This window comes from Leptonychotes weddellii, chromosome 12 (genome assembly GCF_054177405.1).
Source record: "Leptonychotes weddellii isolate Sample4059 chromosome 12, ASM5417740v2, whole genome shotgun sequence".
In the NCBI taxonomy this organism is placed as follows: domain Eukaryota; kingdom Metazoa; phylum Chordata; class Mammalia; order Carnivora; family Phocidae; genus Leptonychotes; species Leptonychotes weddellii.
The window spans coordinates 53525661-53546799 of record NC_138380.1 but is presented as its reverse complement, the minus strand read 5'-3'; the positions used below and the strand labels follow the sequence as shown (position 1 = coordinate 53546799).

General features: G+C 35.4%; 1 protein-coding gene across 2 annotated transcripts in view; it reads right to left on the bottom strand.

Moving 5' to 3' along the window:
• Nucleotides 1-21139, bottom strand: part of MEOX2 (mesenchyme homeobox 2) — a 65231-nt gene that overhangs the window by 12186 nt on the left and 31906 nt on the right. For both annotated transcript variants that reach the window (XM_081800463.1, XM_006731043.3), the window contains exon 2: nucleotides 3892-4064. In XM_081800463.1, the coding sequence (XP_081656589.1) occupies nucleotides 3892-4064 (173 nt within the window). The remainder of the gene's footprint in view (nucleotides 1-3891; nucleotides 4065-21139) is intronic.

Genomic DNA, 21139 nt, shown 5'->3' with positions numbered 1-21139 from the left:
ATATAAACAAAGTAGGGGTATGTACAAATAACATATAAGTTATACATAGGCATATTTAATAGGCAATTATATAAAATTCCTAGATGAAAGTACATCTAAAGACTACTTCTGATTATAAATTAAATTTTCATTTAGGAGAAAGTTATTTCTGTGAAACAATTCCACCATAAATTATTATAGATTATTTAATATTTATTTTTTTCTTTTTACATTATACACATATGAATTCTACCTTTGCATTTGAGTCTTGAAAAGCTTTTACAAAGTCAAGAAAAAACATTGTAGGAGATTTAAAATTCTATTAAAGTTAAGGAAAACACTGTAAAATATGGAGTTGGATATAAGTCTCAGGTTATTTTAAAGTATGGAAAGATAAATCTTGCAGAATGGAAATGAAAAAAGTACATGTCTATAATTAGAATATTTTACATCAGGAAATCCTATACAAGGGGTGTTATTTAAGAATATATAGGGTTAGGATATAGATTACATAGATAAGTAGATATAGCATTAGTGCAAAATTAAAGTGATGGAATTGTTGTGTCACAATTAAAAGAAGATGAATGAAATGGGTTCATTTTATAATTCTATATTTATAAATTTAAAAGCCCAAGCTTGAGAAAATAAACTGAAAATATCTCACTGGGACAAAAGCTCTTGCATCTTGAAGGAATATGCTTTCAGACCTTTAAGAAGAGTAAAATTGATGACTGACAGCATACAATATTTTTCTGATAAATTTAGCATAGTAAAATTCATCCCAGAAGATATAAATAAAGCCTTCAGATACTCAATTTAAGATACTGTGTGTACACAGAAGTCTAGGAATAAAATGAAATCTGGCAGAATCAGGAACATTCTCCTATACAACCCTGTCATTCCTCTCTTGTAATATTCATCAGTCTTTGCCTCTCCCATGTTCTAGCAAAAACTTGTCTAGCTTATTTTAGCAAGGTTTTACTTCTAGCACCTAACTCAACAAATATTTGTGTTACAAAATAATTAATTCACTATACCTTGAATGGTAGACATTTCCCCCCTTTGGTTGACAACTGTGTTTTATAGTTTATGCTAGAAATCCTTTCATACCCATTATGACATATAAACCTGAGTAGAAGCAAGAGAAGGTAGTTTTAATTTCCATTTTATGCCTTAGGGAGATTGTTACTGGCCTAAGAATACACAATTCCAATTGGAAAATCTAGTCGTTTTGTTCAAATTTTTATCATAATAATTCAATTTTTTCTTACTAACACATAGTAGCCCTCTAAAGACTTAATTTTGATTGTGGGAATTTGGATTCCATATAAATGAATCTCCTTTTCATATTAACTTGCAAAATTGGAAATAAACATTTATAGGATAAAAAAATCTTCTGCACAAAACAAAATTTCAGTTCTTTGAAAATCCAATTATATCTCAAGGATTTTTGTTTGTTTGTTTTTTCCCCTATGACACTATAGTTAGATCATTTCAGTAATGGCCTCCAACAAATGTTGCCTTCCTTCCGTGTATCCATTCCTTTAGATGGTCCCCTTCTACGTCGACACTGTGCTTGGTCATATGACTTGCTTTAGACAGTGAGGCATAATAAATGTGAGGTAAGCAGAGTCTTTGAAAGCCCTTGTACATTGGAGTTTTTCTTCTACTTCTGGCAATGCTTCTATCCCCATTTGAAAAGTCCCAGGGAACCTATCAGAAGAAGATGAAACCACACACAACAGAGACAAGTGTCCCAGCTGAGGCTATCTAGACCAACCAGCTCTTCAAACCCACCAGGTGACTACAGCTCTATGAGGGATTTAGGTAAGTCCAGCAGTGTAACTATCCAATTGAGCCTCGTCAAAATCACTGACCTACAAAATTGTGAGCAAACTGAACGTTGGTTATTGGTTAAAACCACTAAGATTTTTGAATGGTTTGTTACATAGCAAAGGCTAACTGATACAAAACCGAAAAGGGACCTTTAAAAAACAAAAACAAGATTAAAATTGTGTGTGTGTGTGTGTGTGTAATTTTGCTTAAAATTGCATATCATTATTTTCTACAAATGGCAACTCAGGAAGAAAAATACATATCGAAAATACCTAAAAAATTCCCAGACCAAATTTCTAGAATTGCTTCTAAAAATAAATTACTCTAAACCAAAAGTGAAACCTCTGCCTTATAATCAGATAATCACAGGTAACCAAAGCCATCCCCAGGATAGCAAGCACAGAATCTTCACTTTTCTCTTGACTTCAAGAGTATAGTACTGCATCGCATTATTTCTGTAGCTTGGAAGCAAATCCTAGTTTGTTTCCTTTATGTATCATATAAAACATGATTGCATTTCCTAGAATTCACTGATATATATAAGGACATTAACATGTAATTCCTCCCCACCCTTCTTTTCTTTATCTGCTCCCAGTTTTTAAAAAAATGAAAATAAAACAGGTGTCCAATAATGTAGATTTTGGATTCTTCTTTCCAGCATGCCAAATGTTGTACACTTACGGAGGGAACTTTGTATGTGAAGTTCAAGGGAAGGAAAATGTTGTGCTTTATAACTTAGGTACTAGCCATAATATTTAATAAAATATAAGCTGCCAATAAATAAAACCACATAAAAGTGTTTCTTGATATATTCCCACTACCTAGAAATATCCTACCAAAAGCTGAAATCCAGAAATTAAAAGAAGGAAAGCAGATGATTTAAGAAATTGGATAAAATAACTTGCTCTCCTATGATAGTATTCATATGTCCACACCCTGTTGGTATTTCTTTGGTTCCAATGGGATCCCTGGAGAAGGTGCATACAGTGAAAGAGGAAATGAGACTCCAGTCCTAGGAGTGCCAATCATAACTGCACTGTCCATAAAGATGTTTGGATTTGCCTTTCAGGAATGTTTTTCCAAAGATTAGCAACTGTTAACCATCAGTAGGCTAGAGTCTCCCAGGGCAAATCAGAATCCATAAAAAGAATGCACTGGGAGCACTATTGGAGCAAATAAAATCCAAGAAAGGACCTAAAATGTAATTAATTAAAAAGCATTTTTTAGGTTTTATCAACTGGGGTCCACGGATCATCAATAATTTCAAAGTGTTCTCTAAGTGAGTCGATGTCAGAATTTAAAATTTTTGAGAACAATATAATTTCAAAAATCTTTGGGAAATATTTACCAATGATCTATATGCCCTTGCTCCCATCATTTCCCAGCCCCCTTGAACTTAAGTGGCACCACTGATGATTTCCGGACCTTAGAGTATAAATGGAAGTGACATGGGTCATTTCCAGGTGAAAACATTTAAAGGTCAACGCATGAACCTCCAACTCTTTCTTACCTCCTGTGGTTACCGAGGACACCACATGTCGAGATGCCAGAGAGTCAGACTGTGTCCGTGAGTGAGTGATTGTCTGCAATGCTGGACTTGTAAAGTTAGTATGGAGAGTGAGCAAATAGTGAACTTTTTTGTTATGTCACTGAGGTTTGGGGGTTAATGTGTTACATAGCAAACCCTGTCCTGAGCAAGAGGAAACTAACATGGGGTTGCAGCTTTCTATTACACCAAAATAAGGAGATTTTAAAATACAAGCAAACAAGATTGCTCACTGTATGCCATCATTATATACAAGAAATAATTATTTTTAAACCAAAATATATAGGAAGGACACAATTACAGAATAAAGGATGATTCCTTAAACTGAATAAATGTAGTTTTCCTTAAAACAATGCTATCTTATCCTTAATTTTGTCATTTTGCTGGGCCAAAACTTCATCATGGAATAGAATACCTGTCTTCCAAATGGTATCTAAGAACCACAGATCTAAATATTTCAGAAATGGTGAGAGAAGACTGTTGACTCAACACAATTAAAACTACCATATCACAACAATGTCCAACTTTACCTGTCTTTCAGTGAGATCCAGATTCACTGCTATCTCATATCGCCTCAGTCTGGTCAGATAATTATGATGGGCAAATTCTGCTTCAAGTTCTCTGATTTGCTCTTTGGTAAAAGCTGTCCTTTCCTTCCTGGGTTTACTATTGACTTCTGACTTGTAATTTCCTTCCTGGGAGTCTGGAAAAAAGAAAAAAAAAAAAAAGTAAGAGAGAATTAGATTTACTTCATTCATTCAAATGCATTCAATCACATCATTCATACCAGGGGCATTTACTAACTACTTTTTCAGATACTGTGTTAGACATGGGAAAAATAGAGAGCAGTAAGACTGATCTCACAACAGAATAAGATACATTTCTTCTTCTTTTCCTTTTCTTTTTTTTTGATCTCCTCTCATGTGACTCACAGCCTAACTTGCAAATTGTCTACTATTCTTTCAAAATATGAACAAAAAACGTAACTGCTCTTAATATGATAAAAAGATAAACCACCTCTGGAACACAATTTTAGATGCAAAATTGTGTTTTATAACTTGTTTAACATGTATACTTGGGATCTAAGTAATCTAAGTAGGATTGAACTTTTTAATTCCTAAAAAAAAAAAAAGCATTGACTTAGTATATGAATATTTAAGCAATTCGAATGTTTAGCAACTGGACCACAAAAGTCAGTTCAAACTCAGACAAGCATACATAAGAGTGTGTGCGTTATTTACTGACCTTTTAATTTCTGTTTAAGTTCAGTCTCTTTGAGGGCAATAGCAATGCGATTCTTTTATTTTGTATAATACGTATTCCAATGTGGAATCTATAAATAAAATTGTGTTCATATAATTCAAACTATGAAAAAGTTTTTAAAGATATTCTCATTACATGTGAAATAAACAGAAGATGGACAATACTAGGGCGCCTGGGTGGCTGAATGAGTTAAGCCACAGACTCTTGATTTCAGCTCAGGTCATGATCTCAGGGTCCTGGGATCGAGCCTGGCGTTGGGCTCTGCGCTGAGTGGAGAGTCTGCCTGAGGATTCTCTCTCTCTCTTTCCCTCTGCCCCTCTCTCCACTTGTGGGCACATTCTCTCTCTTTCTCTAAAATAAGTAAATAAATCTTATTTTTTAAAGATTTTATTTATTTATTCATGAGAGACAGATAGAGAGAGACAGAGTGAGGCAGAGGCAGAGGCAGAGGGAGAAGCAGGCTCCCCACGGAGCAGGGAGCCCAATGCGGACTCGATCCCAGGACCCTGGGATCATGACCTGAGCCGAAGGCAGATACTTAACGACTGAGCCACCCAGGCGCCCTAAAATAAGTAAACAAATCTCAAAAAAAAAAAAAAAAAAAGATGAACAACACCTAACAAAAGCTACCCAAACATCAAATCTTATAATGCCATTTACAAATAATAATAATTTGGAGCATATTGTTCCATCTTTCTTCGTATGCGTTTAAGACGTAATTAACATATAGTATTTCACGTATCCTTATCATATCCCTGAGATGTAGGTTAGAAGACATTCTTAATATACTGAAGAACAGAATGTGAGCCTATAATGGAAAAAAAATCCACATAAACCAGTAACAGGTAATCATACCAGCTCTACTAGTTCATGTTGAATCTATCTTCAGGGAAATAGCAACATGATCAAGGTAAGTGGTGTGTTTGTGCTCTCTTAAAATTTACTTCAGTTCTCTATTTTTGAGCATGTGCACATAAACTGTGACGTCTTTAGCAGGTGGGAGTACAATGAAGTCTTCTATGAGCCCAAATGAGAGAAGCGAAATAGGAAAAATGATGGTTAATCAAAGGTTACAAAGTGTGGGGCACCTGGGTGGCTCAGTCAGTTAAGCGTCTGACTCCTGATTCCGGCTCAGGTCATGATCTCAGGGTTGTGAGATCGAGCCCCCACACTGGGCTCTGCACTGGACATGGAGCCTGCTTGAGATTCTCTCTCTTTCTCTTCCTCTGCCCCTCCCCCCATCTCTTAAAGAAAAGGTTATACAGAATGACATTTAATTTTTTTTAATTGACAAATATGGTATACTTTAGGAAAGACCTTTTTGGGCAACATCTGTTTCTTCATCCAATGATGCTTAAATATGCTAAGTAATACATATAGATACATTAGTATTTAGTGTATATATATATATATATATATATATATATATATATATATATGTTCTGTCTGGCGGGGACAGTCCCACTGAAGTCAAGAGGGCCCTGCATAATGGGAATCCACCAGACAAGGCACTCCAATGTAAACAGTTTCGTTCTGACTCTTACTGAATCTCCGTTGGCCTGATGCAAAGTTGTGCAGGTCCAGCAGCAGCAGCAACTACAAACAGTCTGCACTGAAGTTTTGGTGCACTGGCCATTACTTTTCCTCTGAGGGATCACAGGAGGATTCACTGATGTCGTGGCACAGTCGCAAATTTCTCAGATTTCACTGAGCACATTTCTGGGCTTGCCACACTTACCCCGTGTTGACTGGCTCCCCACCTTGGCAGAGCAGGCAGGGCTCAATTCAGGGCAAAAGTGGCTTGTGATATGACACACACGGGCTTTACTGTATACTAAGCCACGGACTAGGACAAGAGAAATTCTGTAATAGATGACGTGGAAGCTCTCAGATCGGCTGTGCTCACACGATGCCAACTTGCCTGACTCAAAGTGGAACCTGCAGTCATCAACCACTTATTTTTTTTAGCTACAGATCTGCCAACCTCTACATCTTTACAGCATTTAGCTATTCTGCGTGAGCAAACCTTCCTGATGATTGAATTTTTTTTCATTTAATGTTTCCATTGGCTGTCCTGGCAGACTGCAAATGCAGTCACAGCCTAGAATACTCAGATAAGTACCTCTCACAGGATCTATATTCCCATGTGAATCAAAAGTATTATTGCCAATCTGGAGCCATGCTCAGTCTGAAATCTGCAGATGATTATTCTTTATATGGGGACAATACTCTTTTCCTTTCTGTAAAGCAATTCTGGAAACTGACAGCAAAGCCAGAGCATTTTTTCTCATGAGCAATTCAATTTGAATGATTCATGGTCAACACATTCCCTTATATAAGCATGAATGAACAAATTCACATTGAGGAAAGCCTATTACTTTGTTATTTTTGAAATACTTTAACTTTTGTAGTATTCAAAAGTACTTCAAAATCAATACATACATACACACACAAATACACAAGCGCACAGAACTTGGGCCAAGGCTTGTAAGAACGGTCACTTGGAGTGGATCTATATACATGCCCATTGTAACTAGAAATATACAACAGGAGGTTTATATATCCAGTGACTGAATTTAAACAAAAGTCTGGCTATAATTCAACATTTAAATCCAAAAGCAATTTATTGAATGCCTGAATTCCAAACCAAAGTAGCTCAGCGAGTAAAATCCAGTGACTAAAACAATGTGAACTGTGCACACTTACACTTAACATAATTGCACGTGGAATAATGACATTGTACCTAACTTGACAAAGAGTGGGTGTGGGCTTCCTGAATTCATCACCTAAGAGAGAGAAAGGCAACAGTTGAGGTAGCACCAATGTCAATTAATTCTGTGTACACTTTCATCCGTGTATCCGTGATTCTGTTGTGGTTTTCACCCATGTTGCTCCCACATTTTCTTTCCTATTGAAAACATGCTCCTTGGAACTACGTTTCTGGACTTGTATTTCCTATAAACTCGGATTTTTAAATTTTCTTTTTCTTTTTATTTCCCCAACATGTCCTGAAGCCCATCATCTGCTGACCCTAAGGCCTCCACTGCTATCACCTGACTAGTTTTTCTTTGGTGGAAAATGGGTGGGAGACTTGGACAAGGCTTTTGGCAAATTGCACACCAGCTTCCATCTGTTTTCCAGCTGTTTCAACTGAGGCAAAAATCCCTCCGTTTTCTTCAACCTCCCATATCCTATGCCAAATGGTAGGTGTTGAGGGGGGAATCTGGAAACTGCCTTACTTTCTTCCCTACAACCACAAACAAAATGTCACCATCTGTACAGTATATTCCAAAGTAAAATATTACAATTGTTGTTTCTCGTCTCAGATACTTTAATGCACATGTGGGTGCACTCTCACACTCCCTCGCTGCTTGGAGGAAATGTTGACTTATGTGTTCAGGTAGAGTTGGCAGTCCCAGTTCCCTAACCTTTTGCTCCCTGGGACTATGCTAATGGAAGAAGTCTGCAATACTTCCGTGGAGGATAAAAATTGCCCTCCAAGGATCATTTCTGTCTAGCATTTAGAACTTCTCCACATGTGACTTTTTATTTCCCCTAGTGCAAGAGGATGCCAAAAGATAATAATGTTTTATTGAAGACAAGTAATGTAAGGGCTTGGTCTGTTCACTAGTGGCATAGAATGCTTTTTAGCAAAAGAGAAATATTAAAGTACGATGGAGTATATTTTTTGGCTATCCTGGGTAAGCTTATTAACTTGTTTAAATGAAGAACATAATTTACCTATGTCTGTAAAATATCAAAATGTAAAGGAATGTCTCTATAGCTTAGACAACAATGAATATTTATTCCATATTCTGAAGGAAGAATGAATACTAAGCCATTGTCTATTTTGGTCCTTTGCAACTTCTTGTATCAATGTTTTGTAATCTATTCAAAATGACAGATATTCTGTTATTATTAACAAAGCTGAATAGTTGGTATAGGAAGCTAATAACTATCTTTACGTGGAATAAGGATTGTGGATGGAGGCAGGGAAATCTATAAATAATCCTATAGATGCTAGTATTTTCACATTTAAGTGGGAAATAGCCTACCCTATGGGAAATTTATCCAACTTGCTACTCCAGCTTCTTAATGAGTAGGAATTTCAGCCTCTCCAGATTTTTTTTTTCCCCAGAATAAACAACTTTCCCCCAGGGGTTCTTAAATCCTTTTGCCAATCCATGATCCACTCTCCATGATCCACTCTTTGAGAACCATAGCCATAGTGAGCTACTATTACTAATGAATAAGTCCATTACATATTGAGATGGTACAGGAAAAATGCGATTGAAAACCACTATACTCTATATGGAATAGGAATAGGCACTGAAAACATCTGCTATTTCTTGCACCTTTGATGTGAAAAACATACAGTTACAATAATAGTTTCTCTTTACTTATAAAGCAAACCCAAATTTCAAAGGCCATTTTATAGTTTAGTAATAGTACCAGTAATGGTAATAGTTCTATTCAACATTCAAAAATCATTCTATGGAGTTCCTTGCTCATTGCCTCTCTGATTATTAGTCAATCATTTATTTCAATTCCCTACTTTTTGTGCCCATCAATGTATGAGTCCATTTTTACCTTACAGCCTCTTCTTAATGGAGTCCCTTTGTTCTTAAAGAATGACACATTAACAATTGATTTTAATTTCATTACCTTGTCCTTCTTCTTCTTCTTTTTTTTTTTTTTTAGATTTTATTTCTTTATTTGAGAGAGAGAGAGTGTGTGAGGGCGCAAGCAGGGGGAGCAGCAGAGGGAGAGGGAGAAGCAGGCTCCCTGCCAAGTAGGGAGCCCAATCCTGGGCTCTATCCCAGAATCCTGGGATCATGACCTGAGCCAAAGGCAGCGCTCAATCAACTGAGCCACCCAGGCGCCCATTACCTTGCCCTTCTTATTATTTATTTACTATGTAGTTCTTTCTGAAAGTGAGAGGATGTCAACCTAATAGTTCTTCCTCTGTGCCATAAATACAAAGTAAAATACACAAAGAACTAACTATTTTGATGAAATTAATATTGTATAATTCCAAATATATTTAATAAAACAGTATTTTTGTTAAAAATTTAAAAAGAGACAAAGACACACAAAATGGGAACACATTACAACTTACTTGAGTTAAATTTAGCATAGTTTTAGTTCCCACTACCAAGTTCAAAGTATTTAACACAAAAACAAAACCAGCATATGTCTTCTGGGTAAATGTAAACTTCTTCAATCTTGCTACATACTTCTAGGATTAGAAACTGGTTACAGATGCCCAGAATTGACTTTAAGCCTCTTGCTATATCCCAGAGAGAAAACACAAACTACAGAAATACCATGACTATCTGTCTATCAAAAGAAGGCACACGTACATGTTTGAACTGTGCCTGCTAGCAAAGGACTTCACAACAATCACCATTTGCACCTCCAATGGAACCCCTAGTGAAGAGCTTTTGACATACAGCATTCCATTCCATTTTCCTGATCCTATTAGTTTAAAGAATGTACCCTTCCTCTGAGATCTCATCAAATGATCTTTGTTTCTTTCTTCCAATGCTTACCACATTCTGTCACTATATATATTCTTTGTTTCCTCAACTAGGATATAAATGTTTGATGCATACTACTGTTCTCATCTATTCAGTAGTTGGAGGCAAACATAAAGATAATCCTGGCAATGACGTTTACATCCCAATACATGCAGAAGCAATAGATAAGGGCCTGAAGAGGATGCAAACTTGAATAGGCACTCCCACCCCCATCCACCTCCTATTAGCTCTTAGATCAGGAAATGGCTTGGAGTTACACGGTGTTACTGTATCCTTGAGAGAATAAGGAGGGAAAGAAACTCTTTTCGGAAATTAGGGACAATAAGTAACTTGGCAGTGCCTGAAGAATGGTGACATTTCTAATTTACAGCCGTCAAAAGGGCAAAGGATTTTGATCTCTTATGACTTCAGAAAACACCATTACAGATTTTGCAGTGAGGCACCAAAAAACTCAGTATCAATTCTGCTAGCAGCTTGGTAAATTCCTTGAACATGTAAAAGGAGAGCTTCCATAAAGGTTTTTTGTTTTGTTTTGTTTTGTTTTTCTTCTGGAAGACAAGCCTGCATCTTCTAAGAGTGTGAGGGCTTGCATTTATGCCATGGTTCTGAGCCTTTTTTGTCAAGTCACCATAGTGACTCTTGCATATTTTTATAGCAGTAACTCTTATAATAAATTATTGAGCTTGTTATTCATCTCCATGTCTGCTTTACTTCTCTGAACTCTAGACTCCAGCTAATCTAAGATTTAAAAATGTGCTTTATTCATCTTCATATTCCCAATATTAAGCACCTAGCTCTGAATCTCTGCTGGAACTTTGATTTTCATGCTCTGGTTGTGGATTATGATTCCAGTGATAATCCTAAGGGGTTTTGTTCTGTTATCAGAATTTAAATAACCTTCAGCTTAAAAAAAGGGAAAGCATCACAGCAATGTTGCTTTATATTAACTTTTCAAAGCACTTATACGCATCAATTAATAGCAGATGGGGACAAGGAATATTACTTACATTTTTATCTATAATGATATCTCTAAACATGTTTAGGTAGGAAAGCACCAAATCAGTGTCACTATTATAAAATTTAAAACCAAGGAGACTGGGGGCTCTGGGTGGCTCAGTCAGTTAAGTGTCTGACTCTTGGTTTTGGCCTCAGGGCCCTGAGATGGGGCCCCACGCATAGGGATCTCCTGTTAGGTGGAGCCTGATTAAGATTGTCTCTCTCTCTCTCTCTCCTTCCCCCTCTGCTCCTCCCCTTCCCCAATCCCCTGCTGTTTGCTGTTTGTGCAGGTGCACGCATGCTCTCTCTCTAAAGTAAGTAAGTAAGTAAATAAATAAATAAATAAATAAAATATTTCAAAAAATGAGGAGACTAAATGTTATACAAGTGAAACAGACTGCACACAGATTATAATTACCACCCTTAGTGCTACTGATTGACATGCTGGACTGCACAGTTCTTGTTACATTTATATTCAGTGAAATATGAACATATTCAAGATAAAATGGTGGTGATGGCTGGCCTGGGCATTGTAGAATGTTTAGGAGCATTCAGGTTTGTACTCACTAGATGCCTTAGCAACCCTCAAGCCCATTTTAGCATTGTCAAATACTATACAGGACTCCCAGTTCAATTTAAAATCCAGATATATAACAACAACAAAAATCAAGATAAACAATGAATATTTTTAGTATAAGTATATCCCAAATATTGCATGGAACATACTTATATTAAAACTATCAAAAGTTGATCAGAAATTCAAACTGAAGTGGGCATGATGTATTTATATTGGCTAAATCCTGGCAATCCTGTCCCGGTTGTGGCATTCAAAAATGTTTCCAAATATTGCCAAAGTCTCCTAAGGGGAAAAAATCTCTCCCAGTTGAGCCCCACTGCACACAGGTAATACCTGAGACAAGACATCATAACTCCAAGTTACACAACTCTCTCTGGGAGTGACCAGACTGATTCAGAAGTCAAGGTGAATTTCTTAGGTGTAAATAATACCTTCTTTACACTGTGGCCAATCCTTGTCTCCTTCAAGCCACTGACTGGATTGTCTGATGATAAAAATTGCTCAACAAGTGTTTTTGTCAATGCTAATTTATCCAAATATATAACTGCAGAGTAAGTGTCTCTAACAACTTCAGAGAATTATCCAGACAAGACAGCAAAATGGTGCATATGAAATTGATACATTTTTTTTGTCATTTCCCTAAGCTATACTTTCAGAGATGTGTTAAGTGTCAATAGATTTCAGATGAGAGCATTATGTTTCTATAATACATCAAAGCACATAAGCATTAATACTAATTTAATTATTCTATTAAATATATTATTTAATTAATAAATCTGGAGCATCTTGATATGCATGGATTTTAGAATCTGAACAGTCCCTACAAATCATCAATTTGTAAACCTACTCTATTTATAGATGAGAAAAATGAGACTCAGAGTGACTAAGGGGCTCACTGAAGGTCCCAGACTGTCATACAATGTTTCTGGCCTCCAGTGTCAGTTACAGAAACAGACATAAATACATTGTCAGAACTCCCTAAATATCCTTTACATCTTGCATGGCCTTTTCATAAGAACAAAGATTTGAGAAACACCACCATTTAACTGTGATACTGAGTATGGCTATGAAAGCTAAAATCCACACAGAATCTTTATTACCCAAGATGCCAAATGCACAGATGTTAAGAGCACAGTCTCTGCCACTTGCTTATTCAATCACTAACCATCCCTTTTTCTCATCTTTAACACAGAGTTAAAGTAAAATGGATTAAATTAAGTAAATCATTCGGCACAGTGCCTGCATATTGTGGGCACTCAATAATCAGTTGCAAGTTCTAGCCATTATTAAGGAAGGACCCTAACAGTGCATCCCAGGACCTCAGTAATTGACAATGATAGACTGATAGAATCAGGTTTTAGAGGCTTTTTTTTTTTTTAACTGTAGGAAAATTTCGTCTCTCTAAAATAGATAAATAAATCTTAAAAGGGGGGGGCACCTGGGTGGCACAGCTGTTTAAGCATCTGACTCTTGGTTTCCATTCTGATCACGATCTCGGGGTTCTGAGATGGAGCTCCTAGTCAGGCTCCTCGCTGGGCAGAGTCCGCTTGGGTTTCTCTCTCCCTCTCCCTCTCCCTCTGCCCCTCCCAGTCCCAGCTCTCTCTCTCTCAAATAAATAAATAAATAATTCTTTAAACTGTAGGAAAATTTCATTCTGAAAATAGAACTCAACCTAAAACTTAAGAAATTTAGAATTTACACACTAATTAGCAAACTTCTATTTTATACCGAAAATTAATGAATCCCTAAAAATATCTGTGTGTTACTTTTGATTAGTCTACAGATAAAATTAAGCTTAAGGTTTAATTATGATTTTCCAGTGAAACTGTTGAGGTGACAGTTTATACGTCCCGTGGGAACAATGTGTGGATTTCTGGTTTCTCTGAACGTTTTTATTTAAAAATTTGATAAAACTGAACTAAACCCGGCAATCCAATAAACTAGAGTCAGGTTATGTGTGTGTGTGTGTGTGTGTGTGTGTTTCTTCTCCTTTAAAGAATCCTGACAGCCATCTACATGGATTTAGATAGTTTAGGTAGGTAGGAGTCACATTCTGTTTTGATGTTAGAGCATACAAAATGTTTAGCAAACACTACTAACTGGATTAAAAAAAATCAGGTGAGGGTTATTTACCAAACAAATAAACATACTCTCTTAAATTCTGTGCACTTATTTGTTTGCTTGGAAATATTGTCTACTAATAATTTTCTTCACATAGAAAGGTTTGAGAAGTAAATCACTTAGTTATTTTTTAACCTCAGAAATAATCATATTAGAAGATTAATGGCAAATAATTTATAAGTTTATTTTGCCTTAATTTCATAGTAGAAAAGAAATTACAAAGATAATAAATAAGATATTAAAGTAATAAAATAAAAACAATCATAAAATCCCAACCAAGCTGGGGTTCTGGCCCAGGAACCGAGCAGCAGTTAGCTTCCTTCTGAGTTAAATGCTTTGTGATCTATTTCTTTTTTTTTTTTTTAAAGATTTTATTTATTTGACAGAGCGAGATACACAGCGAGAGAGAGAACACAAGCAGGGGCAGTGGGAGAGGGAGAAGCAGGCCTCCTGCATAGCAGGAAGCCCGATGCGGGGCTCGATCCCAGGACCCTGGGATCATGACCTGAGCCGAAGGCAGACGCTTAACGACTGAGCCACCCAGGTGCCACCTGTGATCTATTTCTTTATTGCGGCTTTACCAGCAAGAAGGAAAACAGTCTCGGGGTGACTCATCTGCATTAAAGGCAATTTGTGATTACTTTTATAAAGGGATTTTCCCAACTGGAAGAACTGGAAGAATTTAGAACTTACATTTATGGAACACTACTTAAATCCCCTCCACAAATGGAATTCTGTTCACACTGACTAGGGAACACTTGCTTTCTATTAAATAGAGAAATAAATAAATAATCAGTTCGCTGTGATTAAATCAACTACTTGTGTGATTAGATAATTTCCCTAAATAATAAAGACTACGTGTGATGTAAATATGTTTGGGCATAATATGAAAATGACAAACATGTGCTGATGGATCTCAAAATGTACAAGTCATACTACCCTCTTTCTCCTCATCATTATTACTACTACTTACATATACTTTGAGTTGGGAAAAACTGCAATGAAATTCACTTGGAAAGAATCTGAAACATGAGATCTGAGTACAGGGATCAAATGATAACTGAGAAGGATTTTGACCATAAAATGTTAAGGACCGCTGGCCTGTGCCATAAAGAATGTGCAAGCAAAGGTGGCTGGTGGCAGAGACTGGGAAGCCCAAATGGTTGCAAGAGTCTAATAGATTATGAATAACGGAGGAAAAGATGGGGTCTCCATTTAGTTCATAAATATTATTCTGAGAGATGGAGGAAGAGGTTGAGGTCAGAGAGACTGATTCTAGAGTTCTATTTCTTGGACAAAGGAAGGTATGAATGATACTCGAGTCCGGAATCTGTCTATAGAGAAAGGCGTATTAGGAACTGACAATATTGTTGAACTGTGAGGCTCAATAATTGTCATTTACACACCAGTTTATGCTATAATCCATCTTTGAACCAGGTATCTATGGCCTATACTCTACACTGAGAGTGTGGTGTGCTATATATATATATATATATATATATATATATATATATATATACATGAATAATTTACTGTGTCATGTGCTATCAAATGAATCAACTCAACATAACACCTATCCTAAAGTAGCTTACAATCAAGGTGGGAATAAAAGCTGCTAAAGATAAATCCACAAATAATTATAAGTAGCTATTTGGGATGTAACATCACTGCAGCTGTTTATTAAAATTTAGTGTTTGGGGATGTATAACCTGTGTTTTTGTCAGACCATTTTGTGGGAAATACCTGAATAATATTGCTATTACTACATTTCTTGGGGTGACGGGCAATTGTAGAAAGATACACATATATATATTTGCATATATAACAGATTCTAACCATCTACCCACGAAGCCTTCCTTTAATCCCACATATGGTATGAAACATTCTATAAAGTCTTAAGAATTGCTATACAGGGAACGTCTAAAAGACATTTTTGAAAGCCTTACAGGCAATTTTACATTTGATATAGAAACTCAAGAACTTAAGCGCAATTATTATCTGTGCATCCATAATATTTTAGAGGCTAACTTGAATGTACACTTGGAAGATAACTTTTACTGAAGTCTAAAATATAAAAATTATCATAATATCTTTTATATTATACTACGTGTGAAAAAACCTCTACACCTATTTCTAATCTATACCAAGACAGTATACAAATGGTACGGAGTTAGGTTAATGAGAGAGAGAAGTTTTCATCTAGGTTTGGCAGACAATTCATGGCTTGTAATTTTACATCAAATTGAGGCACTCCACCAGAACTCACAACTTAATGATTTTTTCACACGTCATAGATCACAGTCTATAGCTTTTGAAATGTTTCAAAAGCTTCAGAGGAGGAGACGAACCATGAGAGACTATGGACTCTGAGAAACAAACTGAGGGTTCTAGAAGGGAGGGGGTAGGGGGATGGGTTAGCCTGGTGATGGGTATTAAAGAGGGCATGTTCTGCATGGAGCACTGGGTGTCATACGCCAACAATGAATCATGGAACACTACATCAAAAACTAATGATGTACTGTATGGTGACTAACATAATAAAAATAAATAAATAAATAGATAAATTATCATTTTATTATTTAAAAAAAAGCTTATGAAGTTTAGATATTAAGTAGCATTTAGTATTCCACTACACCGTGGAAGGAAAGGGGCTTGAAGTATCAACATTTTTGTTGTATGTAACACCTGGGAGTTAACACCTGTCTTGTCCAGAAGACATGTACAGTTTGCTCCTAAAATGTAATTTTCCAACACAGACACAAACACATACGGGCGCATGCACACACACGCGCACACACACAGATAGCATATCCTCCGCTTATAATAATTTTCAATCAGTGGAAATGATCTTAGTACACATTTTTTAAAGTTTTGCATTGACTAAACAGAATTGTGATTACAATTAAAGCTGTATAAGTTTACAACTTTACATACTGCTTAAAACTTTTACATATCTGGAAGGCAAGAATGACTTGGGGGGGAAGTAGCAGGAGCTTTGAAGCCAGCCAACCTGAGCTGGAAATCCACTGTTGCTAGTTACTGTGTGGTCTTCTGAGCCTGTATTCTGAAATTCAGATACCCCATTTACAGAATCCATATGGGATTGTTATGAAGAGGAAAATTAGGGAATTTAAAGTGTGTATATCTAAGATGTAGAACCGATGCAGTAATATATAGCTATTATTAATAATATTATTAAACTAAAGATGTATCGTGAATCAGACTTAATTAACTGAAATTTTTACTAAATCATATTTATTAGACTTTTAATTTTATATGAATCACTTAACTGTCATATCACACCTAGCCTTTAGTGAAATACATCTTGATGTGTTTTGTAAAAAATGAAATTGATTTTAAAAAGAAGCTGATTATATATATTTTTTAGCTCTTTCTACCAGTACATATTTTAAAATACCCAGCTGTGCTCATAATTTCTTTGGCCAATCAGCAAGATTTAATTATGTTTCCTTTAAAAAAATAAATGGGTTTTGCAAGTCTGTATGATTTTATTGATTTTATTTCTTTCATGTTTTCTTTTTACAGCTTTGCTACTAAAAAGTGGAGTCAAAATTAAAGTATATATATTCTTCTGAGTATAATTAAATGGCACTATCTTTTATTTTCAAAGTAAACCAAATAAAAAGTGTATGTCTGTATGTATGTAAGTATATATACATATATATTTATATTTGAAACATTTAAAATATTTTATTTTCTTCAATCACCATTGGTCACATATGCATGTAGTCAAATTCATGCACATTTCTGGTATGTATTTAAAACATTTGTAGATTTTTAAATTTTCAATCACTTGTGCAATATTTGATTCCTCTTTTTGAATGATTTGGAATGAATTACACCCAGTTGTGTACTGGTAGGAAGGGAAAAATGCCCTGGTTTGTACAAGTTGCCACTTTCCATGATGTAAATACTCCCACCTTAGTGAATTTCAAGCCACTAAGGTGATGTCAACTGGTTCTCAAACTTCCCGAAAATTTTAACAATTGGCTCCCAAGAGTCCCTACTTAAATGGCCCCAGCAGAGCAGTAACACCTTACTATGTCACAAACTAAATTCTGGTATTCAGAAACTATCATAAAATCATGAATAACAATGTCTACAGTGATAAAGTCTTAGAAATGAAAGAAAGATCAATCAGGCTAATAAGTGCATGCTTAGCTAATTTGGAAATGATCTCAAGGACTAGACAATAGTATTTACAGCAGTATTCTAAAGTTCATCTATAAAACTAACAATTTTCTATGATTCATTAATAACCCTTATTGTTGTGTTGATCTGATAATCAATTCACCAAATGGGTAAATCACAAAGGCTATGCTCATGCCATTGTGGGCAAAGAAAGGCTAGGAGTTGCTTAAATAAGTGATGAAGATTTATTTTTATTTTATGCAACACAGAGTAAACCACCGCCAATCATAGATTATTGGGGTATCCAGCAATAATCACCACATCTAAGTGTTTTGTTGTTTAAATGAAATACTGTGCCAAACCTAAAGCATAGTATAAAACACATCAAGAAGAAAGGGACCACCCTTCAATATCCAAATACTGGAAACTAAAAGTATAGATGTGGTCTCATACCAGTGAAAAGAAACTCCAAACTTCCCACAGCTGCAGTAATATTTTCCTTTTAAGATGGAAATTGGACTTATTTTCTCTTGAAAATTTTTCTGCATTGAAATTACTTAAGGCACTTATGACTTAAAACAAAGAAAAATGTAAAAAATTGTTTGGAAAAAGACATTAGAGTACCTGAATTGTCGGGATTGTCAGCAAAGAAAAAAGGATTTCTCAGATGGTCTCTGGACTATCATGCTATTTTCAGTACCACACAAAGTAAGTAAAAAATACAAAGCACCTGGTCTCTAGGAAGAAGCTGGCTTACAATTAGTAAACAGAGGGAAATCACACAGAAACGGACATAAACCTTATATTCTGAGGAATGTGTATGAGTAGTTTGGTGTCACACGCATTTAAGGGTGTGCATGTGTGTATGTACGTGTGGCAGGAATAAAAGGGAAGGTTTCCTATTTTTAAGCCTACATTGAATTACATCAGGGAATCTTCTATAATGGGTACTTACTATGAAACACTGGAAATGAAAAAGAATGTGGTCATAATTAAGCTCCATGTTAGAAGCCCCAAAATAAATGTTAATTAATCTATCCTGAAACACTAAGCTTTCTGGGGATAGCTGTGGAAATGAAACAGGCGTGGCATAAAACCTCAGGGCTAGTCTCTATTCGTGACCTAACAGTTGTAATCCATTTGTTCTCAGTTTCCTGCCAGCCTCACAGATTTCTTAAACAGACAAGTGAGATAATACACATAAAAGTGCTCCATAAACTTCCCCATAAATAAATAGTTTTACCAGAGATAAAGTTTCTAAAGCACTTTGAGATATGTTTTCATGATATAATTGCATTTTTTTTTCTCTCCAGACCTCGGATGAAGTGACATTGGCTTTCTATTACCATCTCTCTCACATACCTACACATTTACCTCTTTCCACTCTGGAATATACCATTTCTCAACTGAAGAACAGGCTATCTTTGCAACATAGGAAAGTTTTGAACTCAGTTTGATAAAGTATATGAAACAGTAAAATCCATGCTATTAAAGATCTTGGGCTACTAGAAATACTGTATTTAAGTGATTATGTTTTAAATGCTTATTATACTACAAAGAGATCTCCATCACGCACTTAGCTGGCTATCAAGCAATGTCTTATTAAAAGTACTCAGTGGAACTTGAGAAGGTTTTCATAATGAAAAGAGAAAGCTCTATAATTCCTAATTATATTAAATCACCAATTTGAGAAGAGCTCTACTATTTTTCACACTGACATAAAATTAATATCCAAAGTATGAAAGAATAATGATTTAGTGAATCCGTGTTAACCTTTCCTAAGATAATAACTGATTTAAATAAGTGTTTTCTCTTTATTGCTAGCTCATTATCCTCAAGGTACTATATATATATATATATAGAATGTTGTTTGTACGTCAAAATGTATTTGCCACATATTGTATGGTGACTAACATAACATAATAAAATTAAAAAAAAATAAAAATAAAAAAATAAAAATGTATTTGCCACACCAAATGCAATTTAGCCACATATTCTGTGTTTATATACATGTGGATACACACCAAGAAACAAATATAACAAATATATTTGTTATATGTTAAACAAGCCATACTTAAAGCTTATACTTTACCTAACATTTATAAATAAGACTCAAATATTGGAAAAATTCCTTAATTTAGGTCTTTCAACAGTTCTGTAAGAAGAAAGTTTTTAATAGCTTAAGTAAGGTCTTTTCTGATTATGATTATGCTCTAAAAATATCAATTGAGGTTTCTATTGAGAAGAAGAAATCATCATGCAATTCCCACAAACCTATGATACTTAAACATGCATACAATGAATGTTGGGAGAACACTGTCAATGCTCATTTTAACCAATAATCCAGGTTTGCCTCATGAGCCCACCATAACATTATCTCAGTGAGGTCTCTGTGCTTCTCACATTAAAATGGTAAGACACTTCCAGACATATGGCTCAAAGATATGTTTTAGTAAATTCTATAGCTAAGTTCAACAAGCACTAAGATTCTGCTTGTTATGCAAAAGTCTACTTTGATGGCTTGATTTCTTTGTCTTCTCATATTACACCACTTCCTTTCCTTAGTAATTGTATGCATTAACATAGCAAAATCTCAAGGATCACGATCTAGGTTCTAAAATGTAAAGACAGGAAGCTCAATTTTACGGAACATGAAACTAAAGCTGCTGTGAATAGTTATTATATACTAGTGGCAATTCCACAAAACGGAAACTTTATAATTGTTTCTAATAGCCAACAACAACAAATCACAAAAAGTTTATTATTGTACGTTTCCTTAAATTGCTAGAACATAATCTCTCATTTTAAAAGATAATCATTTAACAAAACAGTAAGATATTTAAAAGTTAATTAACTTCACCTTTTCTAGGATTACCATGTATGCATTAGCTCATCTTCTTACAAAGATATCACTTCAGAACTCTAGTTTACTTTTAAACTCCTCAATTTACAAACCCTGTTTTGGAGAGCTCCTAAGACAAGCTCGGATAATGGAAACATCATAATCTCAAAAGAATTTCCTTTATTCACTCATTGAAGTGGGAAAATCTGGTCTTCAAAATGCTAAATATTAACATGTTGACCCTATCAGGCTAGTGATATTCCCACAGCATTCAAATTCATCCTTAT